This window comes from Perca flavescens, chromosome 9 (assembly GCF_004354835.1).
Source record: "Perca flavescens isolate YP-PL-M2 chromosome 9, PFLA_1.0, whole genome shotgun sequence".
NCBI lineage: Eukaryota > Metazoa > Chordata > Actinopteri > Perciformes > Percidae > Perca > Perca flavescens.
This window is the reverse complement of record NC_041339.1, coordinates 57,042-81,432: the sequence shown is the minus strand read 5'-3', so window position 1 is coordinate 81,432 and position 24,391 is coordinate 57,042. Positions and strand designations below refer to the sequence as shown.

Below are 24,391 nucleotides of genomic sequence, written 5' to 3'. Positions count from 1 at the left end.
CTGTGTGTGTGTGTGTATGTGTCTCTGTGTGTGGAGTTTGTGTGTTTCTGTGTGTGTGTGTGTGTGTGTGTGTGTGTGTGTGTGTGTGTGTAGAGGTAATTTAGACACCGGCACACATTTTGAATAAAGACTGATACAAATACAGATTTGCCGACTCTGAGACTCAGCAACACAAGCAACACATTTACAAAACGGCCACAAGAACTGATCTTAACAAAAATGATGAAAATATTCGTCAACAGTGAGTACGTGTTGAAAGTGTGCGACGAGCCCCTCCCTTCGCCGGTGAGGCACGTGTCCGGCCCTTGGTGTGATCCTCTTTTTAGATACAAAGACCTGTAAACAGAGAGATAGAGTCATTAGTAAAGCATTTCATATTGATCGAAACAAAATAAAAACGATTGTAATAAAAAGAACAAACTTATGAATAAAAGAACAAACATATGAAGAGGATGAAAAGGTTGGAGGCCTCACCTTTCTCATATGCTATGTCCAGACGCTGCTGAGCCAGTTTCAGGTGTCTTCCCAGCCTCTCCAGTTCCCGCAATGAAGCCTCGTCGCCAAACGACTCACGTCCCGAGTCTCCCTCGTTGTCCCTGAAGCCCATTTTCCCTGACGGGTTCTTCTTCAGAGCCGTGTGGGAGCCTGGAGGTGCGGATGTCTGGCGGCAGATGGAGGACCTCTGGCTGGACAGATCTGGGTGATGGGCGGTGCGAGGCTGAGGCCGCCGCGCACAAAAGCAGTCCCGGATACCGCTGACGCCGAGGTGAAGAATCTCCAACATGGTAAAGAGCAGACACAGGGCGCTGATGCCGTACATAATACGCAAGAAGGTGGTTTTCTCTGTGGGGCGTGAGACGAAGCAATCCACCTTGTTTGGGCAAGGGGCGTGCGTGCATACGTACACCGGGGCCACCTCCATTCCGTAAAGGATGTACTGTCCAAACAGAAACGAAGCCTCTAAGATGGCACGCAACAGCAACTGAAATACGTAGAACTTCATCAGGCCATCCCGCTTGATGCCACGTTTTCCAAAGTGCTTTTTGGTGGGTTTTTTGGTTTCCTTTTCTGCCTCTAGCTCTTCCGGCCGGTAGTCATCGTCCTCCATGCGGGCAATCTTATGCATAGCAAAACCAAGGTAGAGGATAGTCGGCGTGGCAATCATAATAACTTGAAACGCCCAGAAGCGAATGTGTGACAGCGGCGCAAACGCATCGTAGCAAACATTTTCGCAACCGGGTTGGAGGATGTTACACACAAAATTACTCTGTTCATCTGAGTAGATTGCCTCACCCCCCACAGCAGTCAGCACAATTCGAAATACGAGGAGGAGGGTGAGCCATATTTTCCCCACGAAGGTTGAGTGGTTGGATATCTCATCCAAAAGACGTGTAAGGAAACCCCAGCTCATTTAGCTTCTGCAGCAAAAGGGGAGCTCAGAATAACCTGTGCAGAAAAGGAGGTGAGAAAAGATGACAAGATTATTCAGATGTAAAAGAGCATATAATATTTAGCAGCATGTGTAAGGTAATATTTAGCAGTCACTGCAGACATTTGGTCTCAACTACATATCAATCAATATTCATAACACAAATCAATATGCCCAAGACATATATGAAGGATAGGATTTCACAGATATGATTGTTAGCAAACAAATTATTAAGAATGATACACACATGTATTAAAATGACTTCAAATTTAAATATATGCAACATTTTTTATTAAAATCCAATATAATGATTGACCTAAATTAATTGTGTTATTAGCAAAGTAGCAAGGCTGATCCTTCCCAAATCAACCATCACTGCCATCAAAAAGGGCAGCAGCTCAGTCAAAGACCCTGATGCTATTACCAAATCACGCAACAACCAGACTGCTAACTAATCAAGTGAAATCTATGACTAGACATTTTACACTTTTGGTTCCAACTTGAGTGTTTTGTCTGTGAACACTACAGCTCATAACGTGTTTAATGTTTACTGTGATATGCCTCAAGCGTCACTCAGCTTACAGGTTTAATACTCTGACTGTGCGTGTTGTCATAGAACAACAGAATTTGTGCTTTCAGGCCTGTTTAGAATGTGCAATATAAAACTTTGGAAAACAGATTATTCCACAATACTAAACGACGCATTAAATTCACACGTCGCCTTAATGTAACAGACAAATACACGTATTTATGTAGACAAATTAAAGGAAAAAAAGAAGATTTCAAGTAACATACTACTTACCACAGGTCAGCAGAACCACAGGCGCGAATTCTCTAGCTAGCAACTATTGTTTTTCCCGAAATGCACTGGAGTTCACGAGACGACGCAGCGGCAAGAGATTTTTTTTGAAAACTGAGTTGCGCAAAGCGAGTTAGCCAGGACTCGCAAGGAAAGGAGACACAGCAGAAAAGAAGTAAAAACGGATGAAATATCTCTCAAAAAATTAAATTAATGAAAGTACAGTGTCGCGATGCTGATTTTGAGATGAAAAAAAAAACAGGTTGAAGAACGTTATTTCTCCAACTAGCTGTAATGTTAGTCAGCTAGCTAATTCTGACGTTTGCTCTGTGTAAAGTAGGCTACACAAGCTAGGAAAAGCTCATAATGGCCGTGGCTGGGTTCCCTATAATTTATGATATGACGTTGTTTGCGATTAGGGACCACTTAACGGTCACCTCGTTTCTAAACAGTCCGCTCGCAGTGAAGTCCTGCACGGATCAACAGCTGGCGGCTGCTGGCTCTGCCTACATTCTCCTGCGGTTCAGCGGCTGACGAGCGAGTTAACTGCTAACAGACACCGATGCGACCAACAAACACTACAAATTCTGTCATTTTATATGTAATTCATAAAAGGTTTCTAGTTTCAATGGATTGGCTGTGCAGTGGCTGCTTGTGCTTTTTCTTCAGTCGGGCGGCCAGAGCTTCTTTGCAGCTCAAGTCAGCGGAGGTGTGTACGTACACCGTAATATTGATTCAACGTCTGTCAAGGAAAACATTGTAAAGTTACTTTTGAATCTTACAGAAATGAAGAGGAAAGGTAGCATATGTAGTTTTTTCTCACCAATGAGAAAGGCGAGAGAAATAGAAAATGATCAACTGATCAAGGTAGATGGAGAAGATGAGATTAAAGGAGAGAGAAAAGAGCTGGAAAGAGAGAGAGAATAGGTGGAAAGAGAGAGAAGACGTAGTCAAGGTGGAGAGAAAAGGGAATTGTTCTTGCATAGTGTAGGCCTACTAAGTTACATAAGAACAACATTTTGCTATAATATTTAAGAGACATTGTTTAGACTTCAATGTAAAATAAAAATCATGTTTGCTTAAATATGAATAATTAAGGAAAGTTGTCAGTGTGAAAGTGTGATTAGTTTTTATATTTGTGTAGAATGTATTTTAGATCTCTTGCTCAGATTAAATAAAAAAATTAATGAAATTAACCTAAAAATACTCTCCCAGGCTAAAATGTTAGTGTGTGTGTTAAGGCTGGGATACCCGACCTGAGCCCGACATAATGGGCCTGTTTCACTTGATGCAAATGTTCGTTTTTGTGATTAAAATAAATTAAAAATATTAACCTAATATCCGTCTTCCTGTGTGCAGAAACACGTGCATATCAGGCAGAGTGTACGCCGCAGCGCATTGAGCGCAACAATGGAAGATGTTAAAAAGAAGTTGGCCTCAGGCGATTTTAAAACCACCTAAAATGAAGGAAAGTCTATGTCTATCTATAGTCTATGTGGAAGTATTTCCACATAGTTGTCTAGGCATATGTTAATTTAATTTCAATTATATGATTGGGTCTCTTGTGTTCGCCTGTGTTAACGTGAGCTTGTTGCCCCGTGTGCACGCTCACTGTGCTGATGCGCTCATCTGTTGACATTTCTGAGTGCCTTACAGTTGCTTAATAAAAGCTTTCCACACAAACACACTTAGCCTACATGTGTCATTAGTATGAGAAAAAAATAGATTTTAACGGTGTCGGGCCGGGTCGGGCTTGGACATAAATCTCTTGATGCCTGTCGGGCTCCGTCCGGGTTCGGTCACGGTTCTGTCGGACGCGGGCCGGGCTCGGACAGAAAAATTCGGCCCGATACCACCCCTAGTGTGTGTGTGTTAACACAGTCTGATGGTTATAACTAATAAGTTCCTAATTGATTGTGTTTTTAATAGTTGTAATATTGTATAATTAGTTTAGATGTAATTCAGTATGAATCTTTCCTACCCTCCAGGTCCAGGTGTGAGGTGCCAGTGCAGCCAATGCGCAAGAGTTTCCCCAAGACCCTCCAGGGAGGAGCCAGGAGAAGCTTCCGCAGTGACTGGTACAAATCTCCTCCCCGAAAACAAGAGAACAATCGAAAGATGCAGCTTACTGTTTTGCTTTCCAAGGACTGTTTTTACCTCATTCGAGGGTTATCGTAACTGGAAAAAGGCTACAATGAAAGACAGTGGTTTCTGTTCTCATGCCAGATCTGAAGGCCGTGTAACTGCAATGCAACACACACACACACACACACACACACACACACACACACACACACACACACACACGGCCACAGCGCAGCACGCTGAGTGAATCAATGCGCTGCACACAGCTCTGCAATAAAATAAGATATTACCCAATTAAAAAAATAAAGAAATACACAGTAAATTTGTGGCAGTCAACGTTTATATCGTGATGGGCCGCCACAACTAAATTAATGTAAGGGAAACACTGTAATGCTTTGTCATTCCTGTCAAACCTATTTTTTTTTAAGGGATTTCCCTTGAGAAATCGTCCTTTTTGTTGAGTCCAGTCAGTTTGTGTTGCTGTAAAGAATTGTCAGGAATATTGTTGCCTTTTGAGAATTACAGCGAACTGCAGCGAACCTCAAGCATCTTCCATATTTTCTTTTGCACCAGTGTTTAAAAAAAAAGAGATTTATTCCTGCTCTTTTTGATTGATGCATTTTGCTCTACTACTGCCTCAAAGAGTTTTAGTTTATGTTTTGTGTGATGTGGAGAGTGAATTTTCTCTAGGTAAAACACTAAATATATTTTGATAGGTCTCCAATACAACTGCTTTTCTAACACAAATTGTAACATTATGCAAGGTATCCCGGGTATGTTGTTAAAAGTATATGTGTCATATAAGTTTATATGGTGTAACTGTTTACTTTTCTTACAAAGATAATACTTGAAGTGGAGGATAAAACTCTTGCTGTCTGTCGACGTGCAATAAATATCGAATGTTATGTACAAACTGTTCTACTCATTTCAAATGACTTGTGAAAACTGCTAAAAGAAAATCCAAATTATATAGCAACTTTTTTTTAACAGTAACGCAAATATTTACTTTCCCTGGTAACAAGTTACTTTTATTATCATACATACATACATACATACATACATACATACATATATATACGTACACACATACATACATACATACACACATATATATATATAAAACAATAAAGTACACATTTAAAAACAACAGCTTCAAAAAACGCTCCATAAACAAAATAGAAAATCACTCTGCCTTACAGTAAAAGGATAAAAATGTTACAAGCTTCTTATCCATCTAGTCTACTACTCGTTCAGCCATTCCAGATTCCATCCCTCCCCTCCAAAGGACGACGGTCTGACACCATAGTCCCACGTGAGCTCCTCTTTTACAGTCACATTTCTAGTGGCAACAAAGATCATGCTGTCCCTGAGTCCTCCAGAAAAAGGCAACGCTAAGCGCACTGGCTTGACATTAAAGTTCTTGTTTGAGTGATTCATCCTCCTGCCAAAAGTGTCAATGCTCGGGTGGCAGGGGCAGGGGAATTTCTGTGCATCCAGGCACATCCTGGCACCACTGTGGCTTCTAAAGTAGAAAAAGTACATGTCAGTACCATCTGGTACGTGACTCTGCCTTTGCCTTCCTTCTGCCTCTGTGACCAGCTCCCCGTGATAGTCGCAGACTACATCTCCAGCCTGGAACGGCATAGTTGCCACCACGCCCTTTCCCTTTGGTGGTCCCAGGTCTATGATGGCCAGGCCCTTCCACTTCTGGTCCAGGACTGACTGCATTATGTTTGGGTCTGCGAGGACAGACCCCCCCTTGCTTTTCCAGCATGCCAAGATTTCATCCAACTTGGGGGCATTGGAAGTCCATCCTTCCCTTTGCAGCTGGTACCTCACCCTTGCTTCTGAAGGCCTTTGATGTGGGTGGTCCATAAGGATGTAATCCATCCTGAGTTTCCTCTGCATGTCCCTCCACTTGTGGTAGAAGACACGCCCCCCCTCATATCCCTTCGCTTTTGACTCCTCCTGAGAGGGAGGAACGCCATGCAAAGTAATAGGGAACTCGTCCAGAAAATTGTCCCATGTCATGCTGGCTTTGCGTTTTCCAGACACGACAGTGGACGTGCTCCCCTCATCCTCCAGCGGTCCATGCCTTCTGCAGAAGCGATCGATCACTGTGGTGGCATGGGTCAGGGGTGTGCCGTTCTTCCCCAAGAAAAACCTGTCCTGATCGGATCCTGCGACTGCTTGGCTCTTCAGGTAGACTGACCGGATGCTGTCCATGTAACAGCTGAACCAGGCTTCTTGTTGCAATGTCAGGGTAAAGTTGTCCTCTACTCCACGGGCGGCAGTCATTTTTACAACCGCACCCTGGTTGACCCTTGCTCGCCCAAACCACTCGTGCACGGTCAGCTCCCTGACCTGCCGGGTTGTCTTCCGCAGCTCCAGCACCAAGAATGCGATGCAGAAGTTCCTCAGGTCTGCCAACCTACCCTCATCCACGGTCTCACCCCGCTGGAGCCTGCAACAGGTGTCGTCAGCGGTGGCCTTGAAGCTATTCAGCAGGCTGCACTTTCCAGTGGAGGAGAGGGACTGCCTTGTAGAACTGGTCCCCGGTTCCTCGGCCGAGCCACTCGTCGCCGTTGCAGCGGGCAGCGGCACGTTGGTGACCAGAAACCCACGTTGCAGCAATGTCTTTGTCAGCGTCCTGCAGGTTGGGTCGTCCTGCACTATGGCAGATAAGTCAGCGTAATCCCAAATGCGAGCTTTCCTTGCCCACTGCAGCTGGGACTCCTTGGCTCGCTGTAACTCAGCATTGCGCTCCTCTGGGTTACAGTCCTTCATGCAGACCCGGGCCAGGTGGGTGGAGAGCTGGTCCTGGGAAGTCTTGCAGATCAGGCAGCACACTGGGTTCCTCCACACTCTGGCAGATTCCCTTGAGGAGAAACAGTAATAGGTCAGAACAGAGCGGAAATAGCAAAAGGGGGGTCTCTCTTTGCATTAATGGAGATGTTCAGCCAGTCTGTATTGTCTTAAGCAGCATATTAAAACTTACATTTTTGACTGTAGAAGCCTTTTTTGTCACTGCCCTCGGTCCACTGCGGCAATATCCAACAGATTCTGGTCCGTCTGCTAAGCTTTCTTCTGCTGTAGATTGAATAGCATTGAAACTCCTCCAGGACTGTGCTTGTTGAGTTGCAGGGCAATTTATAGGAAGGCATCCCCCTTTGGAAGTCCCGCCTACATCTTGTGAATACGTCTTGAAGCAGCATATTAGGAAGACGTTTTGATGAGGATGCTTTGGAAAGGCTGTAACCAGACTGATTGGACATCCTTACGAAGACGTCACGGACTCGGCGTTCACAAATCCGGGCAAAATTATTATAGTATGTTTAAAAAAGAAAAACTATGTGTTTTACTACTGACTTTATCCTACCTTGGATAACAACACGGAAAAAAGGAACCAATACATTTCATGCAAACACACCAATTATGAAATATATATATATATATATATATATATATATACATATACATATATGAAAATATGCATTCCTTCTGGCTTAAAATGGATATACAAATCAAATGGTTATACTAACCTTAACCCGGCGACGGCGTGGTGTCCATCAGGGGCGCAATGGTGGAGGAGGTGGAGGAGGTGGCGGCGGCGGCGGCATTTTGCTGGGCGGCGGCGACGAGGTCAAACAGCTGCGGGGCCAGCGGCCCTCGTATGGTTGCAGCCAGACCAGAGGCCTCTGGGGAAAGTTGATGCTGGAGGGGCTGGTCTGGCTGTTGGGGCTGCTGCAGCAGAGTCCGCGGGGCAGGAGGGGCTCCGCTGCAGTCTGGGGAGCGCTGGGCCCCTGCAGGAAGCGCCTTGCTCACTGGCACTTCAACCGAGCTGGTCTTTGCCAGTTGGGATTACAGCTTGTTGAGAAGCTCAGAATAAGTGGATGTGATGGACTTGGCCGTGCCAGATTTCTGAAAAACGAAGCTGGAGACTATCCCCCGGACAGTCGGTTGTAACAGGGACAGCGGAGACCGGGGGAGTAACACTGTCTTTGGTGGAAATGTCTGGGGGCGGGGGGGACTCAAACAGATTTTCTGGAATAGTGGAGATGGAGGGAGTTAGCACAGTCTCCCACAGCTGTTAAAAGTAGTCCTGGCTCAGTGGCAGGTTCGGTATGGCCTCTACCAGTTCAAGGTAATGCCAGTTGGACTTAAAAATGCTCAAGATACTTTCCAACGGCTGATGGAAGTAGACCTACAGGGCAAAAGCTGTTTTGTGTACTTGGATGCCATAGTTATCTACTCTGATACAGTTAAACAGCAAAACCAGAGAAGAAAACACTGTGTTAGTCTTTGTACAAAGTGGCAGACATGTGCATTTGTCCACAGTTTAAAAACAGCTAGGACTAATTACTGAATGCAGTGTTAAAATACATTTTTCATAAAGTGTACAGATATGATTATGTGTCTGTTTAATTGTGTGTGTGCGTGTGTGTGTTTTTCTGTGTGTCTGTCTGTACTCTCTTTCAGCACCATGGACCGCCCCAACTCTCTAGCTTAAGCCAGGCGTGGCCAGTTCCATCTTCTGGAAAAGTATTTGATAGCAACCTCTGTGAGGGAACAGAGAGAAACACACGTTGTTAGTCTTTCTGTGTGTGTGTGTGTGTGTGTGTGTCTCTGTGTGGGTTTGTCTCTGTGTGTGGGTGTCTCTCTCTCTCTCTGTTTGTGTGTGTGTCTATGTGTGTGTCTAAGTGTGTGTGTGTCTCTGTGTGTGTGTCTCTGTGTGTGTGTGAGTGTGTGTGTGTGTGTGTGTGTGTGTGTGTCTGTCTATGTGTCTGTGTGTGTGTGTGTGTTTCTCTCTATGTGTGTGTGTTTGTGTCTGTCTGTGTGTATGTGTGTAGTGTGTGTGTCTGTGTGTATCTGTCTATGGGTGTGTGTCTTTGTGTCTCTGTGTATGTGTGTGTCTCTGTGTGTCTAAGTGTGTGTGTCTCTCTGTGTGTGTGTGTGTGTGTTTGTCTCTGTCTGTGTGTATGTGTGTGGTGTGTGTCTGTGTTTTTGTGTCTCTCTGTCTGTGTGTGTCTGTGTGTATCTGTCTATGTGTGTGACTTTGTGTCTCTGTCTGTGTGTCTCTGTGTTTGTGTGTGTGTGTTTCTCTCTGTGTGTGTCTGTGTGTGTGTGTGTGTGTGTGTGTCTCTGTGAACATTTGAGACGGACGCATCAATGAGTGTTATCCTGTAAATTTCTCAGCACAATTACAACCATTTCCTGTCTGCAAAAAAGGTATTTCCAGAAGAGGAGAGGAGAACCCTTGACAATAAAATCCTTTGAATTCATGAAAGTGAAACCATACCACTGTACTATGTCATGGTTTAAAAAAAATCCAATGTTGAGTTCCAGACACCCGGCACATGGTAGGTTGTCATTAGGATTAGCATTAGGGTAAAGGGATGGATAACCAGATGTATCAAACTTGATATCGCAAGAAGGGGGGGGTCAAGGGGGAGGGATTAACGTTATAAAGTGGCAGCGACCAGCCTCTTTCTAGATTCTAACAAAAGGCAGGATTTCATTCTGAAATAAAACCCTATGTATATATGTATATATAAATATATATATATATATATATATATATATATATATATATATATACATACATACAAAGTTTGCTAGGCCAAAAAGAACGTTACTCTCGCAATAAAAAAATTGACACCGTTAATAACGCTGTTAACTGCCAGCACTAATATATATAATAAAATACATCTGTACTTAGAAACACACATTCAATTTGTGTACAGTGGGAAGTGAGGATTGAAGGCAGATTTGATTTGAAAGGACTGCAGTTTCTGCAGGTCAGCCTGTGAGTGAAACCTTCATTAACCAATGTGACGTTTGGGGGGTCTGCGATACGGATTTTAAGTGACACAACATGTGTCCTGTAAAAAATGAGCCTTTGCATCAGACACGTAGCAGTTAAGATCCCTCCCATTCAACATCAATAATAAAAAAAAGTTTAGAAATTACATGAATTCAATTTATCTTTTTTACATTTTATTTGTGTATAGGTAATTTAAAATACTTAATAAATGGTATGTTTGTATGAAATGTAGCTATTGGTGTGTTCTTATCCAAGTTAGGTTTAAGTCAGTAGTAAAACACATAATTGTTTTTTTAAACATACAATAACTTTGTAAGGATTTGGTGTTGTGGTGAGTCCATGGCGTCTTCGTAAGGATGTCTGATGTCTTGTTACATCTTTCCAAAGCATCCTCGTCAAAACGTCTTCCTAATATGTTGCTTAACATCATATATCATCAAAACGTCTTCACAACATGTAGGCGGGCCTTCCAAAGGGTTTCGTAACCAGAAAGGGTTACTGGTCCAATCTAATGTCGCTCATAGCCACGTGGGGATTTGATTACGTCAGAGGCATCATCGGCTTTATATTGGCCCAGCTGAGCACCCGGTTAGCTGCATGTCCTATACTCCACGTAATTTTCACAACAGCACCCTTGTTAACCGTTGCTCGCCAAAACAGCACCCGTAGGCTACGGTCAGCTCTCTGACTTGCCGCTTTGTCGTCTGGAGCTCCAGCAACAAGAATGCAATGCAGAAGTTCTTCAGGTCTGCCAACCTAAACGTCGTCCACAGTCACCAAGGGAGACGCGATAAAAGCCCGGGCATGAAAAACATTTTGGCGATTTTCCATTTAAATCCGCCCAGAAACTTTCGTTTTGGATCTAACGGCTCGGATACTCATTTTCGTTGGACTCTTGGGAGTTTATGGAACCCGAGTTTTTGTGGAAATTTCACCGCTGTTGATTAACAGACGAGGAAAAAGGTAATTAATGCACACTCGACCCTAGAGTCAGCTGCGCAGTCTATTGCTGTATTTCTTTATTTTCTTTAACTTTATAACAGTTGTCTAACTGCTAGAAATCATCTTATGCTTTGTGTGTGGGCTTAGTGGAATTATGAGAGGCTTAGGCTTTTAATTGTTGTACCGCATGAGCGTATATTTTGAAGAATTTTGCTGTAACTGTAATTGATATTATCAGTTGGTGTGCCTGAACGCGTTCATTGTACGATAGCTCATGAACTGAACATATTGTGGCCTATTACTGTCTGATGACCTATTACTGTTTTATGAACGTTACTGTGAACCCGTTCATTCTGGTGTCTGTGAACGGCAAACTCTCTCAGTTTAACTTCGTTCAATAGGGTGCCAGATTTCTATAGCCTTCCAGGCCAAAACCCGGCTAAAAAAACAGCGTAAAGAGGCCTTTATATTTTGCGGAAAAAACAACCAATCTGGCAACACCTGCCACCAGTGTCGCACCGCCACATGCGTCATCGAAACAAAAAGCAGCATGGAGAGGCGACGAAGGAGGCTTGGTATGATCATTTAAACGGAAAAAAAAGCTCGGTGAGGATGCGAAAAGTCTTACCTTTTTGTGCAAACTTTGCCCGCCGGCTTTCAAAAAAGAAAATCCGCACCTCAGTCACATCCACAGCAAACCTGGAACGGCACATTGAACTGATTGGATATGAGGATTAAATCTGACTCATTGTTCAACATTTTTGAAGTATGAGCTATGAACTGAACTAGTTCATTTTAAAATTTGTGAACTGAACTTTGAACTAGTTCACGTAGAAAGTGAACTTGCCCAACACTGGATATTCTACTAGTGGTAAGCTGTATAGTACACTGTTATCTATAATGACAATGAATGCAGTAATTAGCCCTAACCAACCTTTAACCACAGTAGTGAAATATCAGAAAACTGTTATATTAGGTAAAACGGTTGAATATTTGAGTCTCAACTAACTGCTGTTGAAATGTTAGAGATACTACTATAATACAAGTATAAAGAATCTGTAGGGCGACATTAGCCAAATAAAGTGTAACTTATTCGTAGGCTAAATTGATATTACCCTAACCCTTTTTTATTTAACTTGCCTCAGCACAGATGACCGATTCTGACAATTACCGTCTTATATGTTTAAAAATCCAAATTATAAGACACATTTGACTATTCATAAAAATGAAATCTCAAAGTATTAATGGGAAAAGTACTACTGTAAGTTTGCTTTTGTTGTTCAGCATGATTTTGTTACTGATTGTTATACTTACTGTCCCTGCTGTTAATTTTTTTTTTTTGTTAGTATACAATTCATTTTATTCCTATAGTGTGAAGTGTTCTGACTCAATAGGTAGCCCTGACAAACAATTCTAGTGGAGCATATTTCTAATTTCATATTTTTAGTAGCTCTTGCAGGTAAGTAAATAAACTTCACAGGTTCTTAATGTAAATGTTACACAAAATCTTCTCCTGATTATATGACACATAAAAATAAATAATCAAAATGTCTGACTGATTTGGCCACTTCTCTAATGGTGTCTTTGGTTTGTCCCTTTTGATGATAAACATTGACAATTTTTCTGGATATTGAATGATGATGCATCTTTGTTTTTTGTTCGTCTTTCCAGGACCCCAATATAAGGATTTCTGCTGCCGTTTGTGGCTGTCTATGAGCTCTGCAACATACCAAACATTGCAAACATGGCTAGCAGGGATTTGTTCGACGTTGGAGTTGTAAACACCGAAAATCTGCTTGATGCCTACCAGCAATATGATGCCGTCAGTGATTTTTTGCACGCTGACCTGCATATTGGTTTACATGCCACCACTCTGTCCCACCCACAACAGTTACTTTCATTCTCATTTGATGTGGACGGGTTGGTGGTGGAGTTCAATAAGGTGCAGGCGCTGCAAGGTCTGCTTCATTACCTATTCCTCCCCAAGTTTAACTCACAGATACTTAGCCCCCACTATGTGTACCTAAAAAAGCACGTGGATCTCAGCAAGTACACGAGCAATGGCTTGACTGCCCTTAAAAATTGTGTTGGGTACCAGATAGCTAACGTAGATGGTGGCTATCATCTATTAATGACTGCCGTACCCAGCAGCACCACTGACCCTGACACTAGGCTACTCAAGAAGCAGCTCTACAGCACACATGCTGTAGAGCTGCTTAACAGTGTGACAGATGACTTTAAACGGTTGCTCCGGGGCCTCTCTGCTAGGGACAAGAGCAGGCCTACTCTGCAGAAACAGGGGACCAGCAACACTGCAAGGTTCAATGTGTTGTGGCAGGACTTGCCATTCATAATGAGCCTTTTGGACAAAGCTGTGGAGGAGGCAAACTCCTGCTGTTTTTTGCAAGTGATGTTGACACTAAACCAGTTTGGCCAAAAAGACCCCGATACATTGGAACTGACAGACATTGTGGATGTGACGGATGTTAAGGCAGTGTCAGTCCACCTTGCCGTGAAGTTTGTGGCAATTGACTATGACCAACACATATTGTTGTCCCGTTATGGACTACAGGACCTGGTAGGAGCCAGGGGGAAACTGTTCTCGGTCCTTGGGATGCATGAGGCCACAAACTTCCAGACCAATCTGGACCACCTGCCCTTAGATGTAGCCAAGCCTCTTCTGGCAGTGCTCAGCAAACATGGAAAACTGAATTTCCTTCAACTGTATGTCGACAGCCCACATTGTCACTTGCAGATGCCATTCAAGCATCCGGTGAGTGGTGCCATAGTGACATGTGGGCTGTCGCACCCAAATTCACAAATGGCCATGCTCTCCAGGGCATCGACGTATCTGCGCCACATGACGGACCTTAAAGAAAGGCTGGTGGCACAGCTTGGGTGTCGTATAGAGCAGGTCCTTAGGTTTCAGGGGGATGTACCTCTGTGTGTTGACCCCTCAGCCCATTTTGACCTCGAAGGGCTGCACGCTTTGCTGCGGCAGCGTGCCATGCTGGTCCCCTTCAAGGACACTACCTCTGGTCAGGGTCTCCTGTCCACCTTGGATGGCGTTCTGGGCTCACTCATCGACACCCTCGCCAGTGCCTACAGTTCCAGTGAGGGTGTGGGTAGGTTCGATGAGTCATGGAAAGCTTTCCAGTGTGAGCTAGCCCTTGAGGAAATGTTTTATGGCCACCCTCTGTCATCCGAGGACTTTTTTCTGAGTGCAAGCTTGGGGACCAGTACAGTGATGGACCGTAGCCTCACACACCAGAGGGGTTTCATTGGCCTGGCACCTCACTCGAGTGCTAGCTCAGAGGAAACTCCTCCCCCACTTCATCACTGGACCAGGGATGAACTCCAGAAGCTGAGGATTGAGCGCCTCTGGCCTCTGTGTCAGACCTTGGATGCAGGGCCGGCTGTCATCGGTGTGGCACTAATTCGTGTGCTTCTCGGGGACCTATACAGAAGGAATGCAAACATCCCAATGTCACCTTTCAGCTCCGACTCTCCACCTGGCAAGCTGGTAGGTGCTATGACCCTGGAGATTCTCACCAAAGACCTTGAAACAAAAAACTCCTTTCCTGTCCCCAACACCTTTCACCGTGCTCGCCAGCTGGTGCAGAAGGCAGGAAAGTCTGTTAAGGAGTGTCTGTTGCAGGGGTTCATTGCAGAGAAGCTTCACTTCTTCCCAGCCTTCAAGTTCAGGGACATTAGGGGTGGAAAGAAGATCTGGTGGAACTTCAAAGACTTTTTACATGTCCACCTCGGAGCTGAGAAACCTTTTCACATGTCTGAGCTCGCCACCAGGACCCTGCAAGTATGCACAGAGATAGAGAGACGGTCTCTGGCATACTCCCGGTCATTGGAAAAATACCGGGACCACGGAATGCCATGGATGGCAAAAACACTTGAGCGGCTGCCTCCCACACTGAAAGGGACCTTCCTTGTGAACGTTCTCACCTTCATCAGCTCAGTTGGCATGCTCCAAAATAATGATTATGTAGATTTTAACCACCTGAAGGACCTCCTTCAGGCTATTAGCTTGCAAGGCATGGCCCAGGACAAACTGCAAAAGCTCCAGATATTGGGTAAGTTTACCATAGAGAAGGTCTATAGACCCATCATCTGGAAGCTGCACCAAGACATTCCGGTCAGGGTCCAGCAGAACACCCCCTGCTTACTAAGCCTCAGACCACCACCCAAGCAGGAAGAGGGAGAGGTCCTACAGCCTGAGGAGGATGTCCAGGCTGTTGAAGACCAAGATGACATCAGACCTCCTGTCAGGTCTCAGGCAATGTGCCTGCCTGCCAATTCCTCCAAACTGTGGACACAGGATGAGTGTGCTCTGGTCAACTTGGACAAATGTAAAACATCAAAGCAGGCATACACAGCATATGTGAAATGCTGCGTTGAACTCAAAGTGCCATCCAGGACTTTTAATGCCTTCAGACAAAAAAGGAAGGCACTGCAAAAGCAATAAATGCACCATAACACAACGCATCTGATGCTCTGCTCTTCCAGAAGATGATGTTTGGTGTGCCAGCTGAAGGTCAAGATCCACACATCCAACCCTGCAAACACCCAGCGGTAAGACAGTCTTTGATTTCCCGCAAAATAATTGAAACCACTGGCGTTGTGAATGACAGACTCATCAAATGTGTCCCCATTTAACCTGGATTAGGGGAGAGAGGGGTGATTTGGGGGAGAAGTGCCACCCCTTGTTTTTGGAAAACTATAGAATAAATTGGTCATGTGACCACGCCATTTTGAAAAGCCATCCATTTTACTCATCCTCCAAAGAAGGGAGTCACATGGCATGAGCAGTAAGCACATTTTAGCATGTTTTTTTTTCCCTTTCAAAGTAAAATTTCTATGATTTAAAGTTTTTTGATTGTAGTTTCCAAACAATTATAGACAAGTTTGAAAACATTTCACACCTGTTTTAGTGCTTTAGCAGGCTACACATTGAGTCTATGGAGTTAGCATGATGTTAGCTCTTAACTGCTGGATCATGTTAGTTTTTCAGACTTATGGGTCTGGGGTGATTTGTGCCAAAGCCTTGGTTAAGTTATGCCGGTGATGAAGGAGTCATCCCTAGAGGTGATGTCCTCAAGAAACAACCCACACCCCAAAAACTTGGTGGTACAGCCAGAAGGGAGCAGAAGTGTATATTCCCCTGCAGCATTGACAAGTGGGATGTTAAGTAGTAGGCCAGATCCAGACCACCTAGACCTACATACTCACAGGGGATAATCTGGAAAAGTGAGGAGATGGGTATGCCTCGTCAGTGTTTTGATTTAACCTTAACTACCTGCCATTTGTTTAATTTAGCTAACACTGATTTCAGTTTTGAGTTTGCACTATGTTATGAAAGAGACATTTTATTAAGTTTTCAAGTGGCCTAAGTCACAATAGGATGTTTAGAAATTAGCCTAGTCACTTTATTCTTATGTTACATAATTGACAGACAGCATTCTATGTATGTAAACAGGCATCTATTCCCAAAGCCTTTTTGCCTGAAATGATTCACAAATATCACCTATTGTGTATTTACATTTTTTTGTGTTTTCCCAAACTACAAAATATGACATATTCCAACAGTTTAATAGGGTGACAATATCTAAATAAACCTTAAATTAGTAATTTTGTATTGCATTTGTCTTTCTTTCATGTAGCATTACAGTTCATAACATTAAAATGTTCTGTTTTACTTCAGAAATCACTGGCACAATTTACCCCAACGTATTCCCCCCCCAAAGGCACAACTTACCCCGCATCAGGGGCAAGTTGTGCCACGAGACCAAAAAGCAAAAGCTATATTTCTGAAACAATTTATTTCAGATCCAAAGTTATTGTTCTCAGGGATGCACCGCATCCTGAAATATATGTACATCCTTAAGTTGAAGGCATTACTGTCATGGCTTCACTTTAAAGTCGCTTTGAGTAAAAACGGGCACAACTCACCCCACTTTCCCCTAAATATGTTTCAATATGTTTTTTTGTTTGTTTTTTTTAACTGTTGATCACATGAAATAAAACTAGTTGTTTGTATTCTGTCCCTTTTCAGTCATTCAGGGACGCGTGGGCTGAACAGAGTGCATTGTCTGTTGCATGTCGAAGGACGAAAAGAGACCGCTCACTTCCTGGGCAAGTCAGTGGCGGTGAGTCCTGAAAACAGTTGCACTGACTTGTAAGATATCCCACACACACTGCCCTTTACAAGCTGGGCATTTCTTACGCTACGTTGCCTATGTTATCGTTGATAATAAACTTTAAACCACGAATAGCATTAAATGCTCAACCTCAGACAAACCTCAGCAAATTAAGCTGTGTGCAATACTTCATCAAATGTCATCACGGGATGGCGGGATTTAGATAAGTGCTCTGTTACTTTTACTGTTTTGACTGTTCATTTCTTTTTTAGGGACTTGAATTTGGCTGCAATTAGTCCCATGGCCCCACCAGTGATGGGACAGCCACCTACCAGCACCAAAACGGAGACCATGGTGTGCAAACACTGTGGGAACACAAACTCCAGCCTTTCCCTTCTTACGTGCCACCCCAATAGCCTTCCCCAGCCGCAAATACTCGTCCCCTCTGTCATCACCAGGCCCTCGACCTTGTAGGAAGCCTGGGGAAGCATTCTATACGTGTAAGTTAAGTTTCCTTTTGTGTGACTGGGACGAGGAACTCCATCATTCTGTCCATTAAGCACACATTAACATTAAACACAAACTGTTGACCTTACTGCCGCAGTAACGTATTTACAAAGAAGAAGAAGAACGCAACATTTGGTAGCCGTTAAAATTAGCGAAGGGAGTGTAATGTTAGCAATGTATCATTTTTTTTGTTTTATGTTATTGTTAAACAAGTGATTTATGGACTCTTTATAATGGCTTTAAGTTTTTCTTGACAAAATGTTAGTTAGCTATCTATTACGTGATAACTTGTAATGCATCACATGACATTCTGTGTTCTAACAATATAAGAGTTACCTACATTATCCTGGTTCCCTGCATACTAATGCATAGCATGCATTTTCTTTTATAATCTTTTATAATTTCTTTTATAATAATTCTTTCTTATATAATTGTGTTTTATAACCCCATGCGTGCACTTGAAAAATTTAAATTTTCATCATTTCATATGTAGAACAACAACCAGTGAGAGACAAAAGAGAGAGACCGGAGAAAGAAGAAAGCTGGGCATGAAGGTCTGACCGCGTGGCCCACACAAGCACATGGTCCTTAACCACTTGCTGAGCCACCAGGCAATGAATTTCAAGAGCAAGATGAAATTCCGGCCCGTTCATCGTCCTTCACAAATGCTTCTAAACAGACTGTTCCTCCTTCCCCTCCCCAACCAAATGCCCAACAACGTCCGCTCTGTGGTAAACAAGCATGCCACATTTTATATACATACTATTTCTAAAAAAACTGCCAAGATAAAGGATGAACTGATGTTTTGGCTAAGTTATTCAGTGTTCTGCACTTCCTTCTGGGGATTTAAAAATAAAAAGTACATTTTGTTTTCTTTGAGTCAATTTCACGGTAACTGCATTGTCCAGACCTGTATTCACCTCTGAAGACTGCCCTGTGTTTGGCGTGTAATTAAACATGGTTGTAATATCGCTTGTCTTGGCTGGGACACCTGCAGCCACCGAGCAAACAGAGTGAAACCAGACCATCTGAGTTTATCATTACGACGGACATCATCAAAGAGCTCCAACTGGTCTGCGGTCTGAGTTCGAGTGATGAACCACATCTGTGATTTTTAGGGGGGGGGGCCTTCAGTTTTCAATGTTTGTTCATTTTTCGCTTTTTTTTTTTTAATAAAGTTCAATTCTTTTATAATCTATTTGTCTCTATTTTTCTTTCTATTTATGTTTATACACAATGCCTGACTTGCTATCCGAAACACATTCAATTGTGCCCAAGATCTCTGTTTTCAGATTCGACCACTAGGTGGCAATGTTGGACCATTTAAGAAAGTGAATTTAGATTTATAAGCCTCTAAAAATGTTACTGGTGAATTTCCCAATACTCTTTCATTAAATATTGAAATAATAGAGTGTTTTAATGAAATGTGTGCAGTTTCACATGTTTTGAGTAAATTGTCACATGACAAGAGCTGTTTACTTCCTGGTTGCACCATGAGAAGAGGATGATCTACTGTTGTAGAGCCAACCTTTTCTTCACCAGCATCTACTGTTGAAGAGCCAAGTTCTTCTAGCCACTAAAGAGATAAGACTAAAGAGCCTCCAACCTCCTCACACCACCAGACTGGCCAGTCTGAGAAACCTCCAAGATATCCTAGCCGCCAGAGAAACAAGTCTAGAGACACTCCAAGGTCCTCTCAATACCAGAATGGCCAGTCTGAGAAACCTTCAAGGTCTTCTAGCCGCCAGAAAAGCAAGTCCAATAAAACTTCAAGTTCCTCTAACTGCCAGAATCGTGGGTCTGACGAACTTTCTAGCAGGACTCCTAGCCACCAGAGGGGCCAGCCAGAAGGGCCATGGACACAGCCAGAGTTGGTAAAAAATAAAGACAGAGTGTTCAAACAATCAAAGAGGCCGACCACTGTTAGCTTTCCTGAATACAAAGTATACAGCCCAAATGCTGCTGAGTGTGTCAAACAGAGCTGTCCTGATCCAATGGATGTTTTCCTCCTAATGTATCCGCCCACCCTAAGAGAAATTAATGTTGAAATGTCCAACCTCTACTCCACCCAGACCAAGGCCAGGCAACTGAATATGAATATGGAGGAGCTCCTTACATTCTATGGGATCTTACTGGCATCTGGCTACAGCACTGTTCCAAGAAGGCGTATGCACTGGTCACTTGACAATGACGGACATAATGAATGCATTTCAAATGCAATGCGGAGGAATCGGTTTGACGAGATCATGGCCTCAGTGCATTTCGTTGACAACACAAAGATCACAGAGGACCCATTTTTCAAGGTCAGGCCCATCTTCACCGAGCTCAACAAATCGTACAAAGTCATGCCATATCCAGAATGGCTGGCTGTGGATGAAAGCATGATACGATATTATGGCCGTCATGGATGCAAGCAGTTTATCAAAGGCAAACCAATCCGTTTTGGTTATAAAATCTGGACCCTTGCCTCATACAAGGGGTACATGCATCATATGGAGCCATACAGGGGACGCTTTACACTCCTCCCACAAACTGGGTTAGGCCAGGGGCCGACTGTCGTTCTCGGTCTTGCAGAGCAACGTGAAGTGCCTGAAGGTTGTAAATTCCATCATGACAACCTCTTTACTTCCCTTTCACTTCTGGATGAGATGACAAAGAGAGGATATGGGAGCTGTGGGACAGTAAGGGACAACCGTCTATTTGACGTTCCCTTCACACCAAAGAAAGAATTCAACAAGTTGCCCCGAGGAACCACTCAAGTTCTAACAGAAAGAGTGAAGCTGCTGGTCCGCTGGAAGGACAACAATGTTGTCACTATGGCAACAAACATGGAGAAGAGCTACACTGAGTCCATTGTCAAACGATGGAACAAAGAGCGACATGCTTTTGACCAAGTCTGACAACCACAATGCATCAAGCAATGTAATGAGCATATGGGAGGTGTCGATCTTCATGACCAACAGGCCTCAAGATACAGCATCACAATCAGGTCCAAGAAGTGGTGGTGGCCCATCTTTGCATGGTCTCTCAACAGTGCACTCGTGAATAGCTATTACTTTTACAGAGATGTTATGGGAGGGACTATTGATCTGCTCACCTTCACACGGGTAGTGGCACAATCTCTTATACAAAGGTTTGGCACAAAGCCACTGAGCCATGGAAGGAGATCTCTATTGGCCACTACTGTTCGAGATCAAGCAAGATATGACCAAGTCTCTCACTGGCCAGTCAACACAGGGAATCGGTTCTTGAGATGTCGTCTTTGTGATAAACGCACCACCTATGCATGTGAGAAATGCAACACTCCACTGCATATTGAGTGCTTCAAGAGATACCATAGAAAGTAGAAAAGAAGATAAAAGTGAATATAAAAGGGCAGAAACTGCCAACAAATAAAGAATATAGGAGTACAAGAGACAAAATGTTTTTTTGAGAAAGGTCAGTTGAGTCAAAAGATGCTGTATGACAGTGGGATGTCAGGCCTCCATCCTAAATGTTAACTTTATGTTCTCTGTTACTGTAATAAGATGTCTGACTGTGGTTCAAAATAGTTATACAGAAACAGAATCAAGCACTTTGTTCTGGCGCCTACCTCTTTACCGTATACTTGCCTCTAATCTAAATACATTTAATTTTTGTTACATGAGGCCTCTTCTTGATGGTATACTCAAGGGTACATCGTTCCTGAAGTTTTTATGTTCAATGTGAATGAAGTACATGACTGTATTGTACATTTTCTAGTGAATGTTGCACTAAAATGTCATGCCAACATTACAATATTGCACTAAACTACAATTTAAAATGTTTAATTTTAGTTACAAATGTTTCAATACATGTTACGCTGAAGTAATGCTATTGCAAGTTGTATTCAAATAAATAAACAATGTTAACATACAGTATTTTTATCTTTATTTTTGCCATTGGTCTCAGTGTTCATATCAGTGTGGAAAGTCTCAAGTTCCTGATGAAGTATCCTGTTTCAGTGATTGCTGTCAGAATACCCTTATTTTAATAAAAAAAAACTATTTGAGCAACCTTTAATTGAGAATACGCGTATTATCCAATAAAAGCAATAAAACACACTTTTTCATCTACTTTTCTAAATTAAAAAAAAAAAATAATTGTTGATTATTTCAAAGTGTTGCTTATAACACGCGATTTTCATATTTGCATGTCTAGGAAAAATTTGGGCTTAAATGGGTTAAAACAGTTAAAAACTGGTACTACAACAGGTTTAGCTCACAGCCATCCCCTGCCACTTTACAAGTTATACATTTAAACAGACAACAGGCTACATGACACATCATTATAAATAATACAACAATTACAAAAAATTGCAAACTGAGCTCTGTTGTGTCTTGGAGTTGCTATTTAACAAAAAAAAATGTCCAGTGATTTACTGCAATTTCAAAAAAAATAATTTCACTCGGGAAGCCATTCCAGTCAATTTTAAGTTTTTCATATTCATATTAATTCATATTTTTCATATTAAGGACCCCCTTGAAAATGAGATGGTACATCTCAAGGGGCTATCCAAAATAAAGAATAAAATATTCATACATTAAATCAACATAAATGAGGGTATATTCTGGATCGTGTCTGGCTCTCCCTCTCCTTGTCCTCCACTTGGAGTGATCAGCGACCCAGAGAGCATTCCTGGAGATGGCCGCTGACATCATCTGTGTACGCCATGGCAGTAACTTTGGGAACGAGCCCAAAGCGTGTGCCAGACTTAAATAGATTTTCTTCAATCACCCTGGGCCAGGCCATCATTTACATCATAGTCAATGAGCAGGATTTCCATATTTCAATTTGGTCTCCATGCTTCAGTCCCATTATTCACTGTGGGAATATGGGTGGTTGATTCTCTCCAGAATCTCGATCTCAGTTTGTGCATTTCTCGTCGCTGTCCCTTCATATTGAAAGTTCTTCTTGTTGATTATTTTCATGGCAAACTTCCTGCAGGACGATCTCTCAAAAGGCCAGTTTGACTTCCCAACACACTCCTGTGCCAATGCGTCCAGTCAGTACATATTTCTCCTGAAGCTCTCCGGGTAAACTGCACTGATAGGGTTAGTTGGCATCGTTTATGGTTGGAACTACGATGGTATCTGATCGTCTTCGAACCTCCGACTTTCGTTCTTGATTAATGAAAACATTCTTGGCAATGCGTCGAGTCAGTACATATTTCTCCTGAAGCTCTCTGGGTAAACTGGCCTGATCACCTGACATCAGGTCGATGAAGACAAACACTTTGTTGGTACTACTCCCCCCGGAACTTAAAGACTTTGATTCAAATGAGAGAGGAGGGTGTGGGTGCCGGTGAATCTCCGTCACTCGGTTTTCATCAGCAGGTACGACAGGCATTTGTGTCTGTGCATCAGTTTGTGTGCCTCTGTCTGTGTGTGTGACTGCATGGCGTTTACAATCCTGGCATACACTGAATCAAGTGTTTCTTATAAAAAACAAGAAAATAAGTATATGTATACCAACTTAAAATTAAAATAAAATAATTAAAATAGAATATGTATTGTACAAAATATGTACAGCTGTCCTAGTGAACAACATCTGGCCCTGGTGTTTTTCCACTTTTGTGTCTCACCTCCGCTCGGACAGAACTTTTCCAGCAATCGACGAACTTAGCTTTTCTAAACACAGACAAATCTGCTCATCATATCTGTAGAAGTGGGCTTTTAAATGGTCAAAGCTTGTGCACAAACAGACAACAAAACAGCTGTGGGGCCAGCGGCCCTTGGATGGTTGCAGCCAGACCAGAGGCCTCTGGGGAAAGTTGATGCTGGATGGGCTGTTGGGGCTGCTGCAGCAGAGTCCGCGGGGCAGGAGGGGCTCCGCTGCAGTCTGGGGAGCGCTGGGCCCCTGCAGGAAGCGCCTTGCTCACTGGCACTTCAACCGAGCTGGTCTTTGCCAGTTGGGATTACAGCTTTTTGAGAAGCTCAGAATAACTGGATGTGACGGACTTGGCCGTGCCAGATTTCTGAAAAACGAAGCTGGAGACTATCCCCCGCACAGTCAGTTGTAACAGGGACAGCGGAGACCGGGGGAGTAACACTGTCTTTGGTGGAAATGTCTGGGGGCGGGGGGGACTCAAACAGATTTTCTGGAATAGTGGAGATGGAGGGAGTTAGCGCAGTCTCCCACAGCTGTTAAAAGTAGTCCTGGCTCAGTGGCAGGTCTCTCTGCGTGTGTGAGTGTGTGTGGGTGTGTGTCTGTCTGTCTGTCTGTCTGTCTGGCTGTGTGTGCGTCTGTGTGTGCGTGTCTGTGTGTGTGTGTGTGTGTGTGTGTGTGTGTGTGTGCCTGTGCCTGTGTCTCTGTGTGTGACAATCTAGCAGCAGTGTCCATATTCCCAGAACGTTCCCTATCTTGCTAAGATCACCACATACGGTGACTTTATCAATATAGGGAACGTTTTTGGGGCCCCCTTTTGGTCAGTTTTTAAAAAGATATTTGTGATATGTGCATGTGTGTGTCCGTGTGTCTCTGTCTGTCTGTCTGTCTGTCTGTCTGTCTGTCTGCCTGTCTGTGTGTGTGTGTCTAAAAATATATTTAATTAAACTTGAAGGCAAAGAAATTATTACCTATTTTGAATGTAAAGATAGAAAGTTGTGTAATACTGTAAATTCCTTTTATGTTAT

At 43.2% G+C, this 24,391-nt stretch overlaps 2 protein-coding genes across 3 annotated transcripts; both read right to left on the bottom strand.

Moving 5' to 3' along the window:
• Nucleotides 1–58: 58 nt before the first annotated feature.
• On the bottom strand, nucleotides 59–4,267 carry LOC114562012 (gap junction gamma-1 protein). Of its 2 annotated transcripts, none has more exons than XM_028588226.1 (3): nucleotides 4,210–4,267; nucleotides 475–1,446; nucleotides 59–336 (listed from the first exon to the last, which is right to left on the bottom strand). In XM_028588226.1, exons 2-3 carry the CDS (start codon nucleotides 1,409–1,411, stop codon nucleotides 323–325), a joined length of 951 nt encoding a protein of 316 aa, XP_028444027.1. In that variant the 5' UTR covers nucleotides 1,412–1,446; nucleotides 4,210–4,267; the 3' UTR covers nucleotides 59–322. The 2 variants fall into 2 exon arrangements, with proteins under 2 accessions (XP_028444027.1, XP_028444026.1); XM_028588225.1 differs by lacking the exon at nucleotides 4,210–4,267 and adding an exon at nucleotides 2,232–2,556.
• Nucleotides 4,268–5,483: 1,216 nt separating this feature from the next.
• LOC114562117 (uncharacterized) lies at nucleotides 5,484–7,709 on the bottom strand. Its single transcript, XM_028588383.1, has 2 exons — nucleotides 7,312–7,709; nucleotides 5,484–7,191 (listed from the first exon to the last, which is right to left on the bottom strand). Coding segments are annotated over exons 1-2 (1,638 nt in total). The 5' UTR covers nucleotides 7,314–7,709; the 3' UTR covers nucleotides 5,484–5,555.
• Between the last annotated feature and the right edge of the window lie 16,682 nt (nucleotides 7,710–24,391).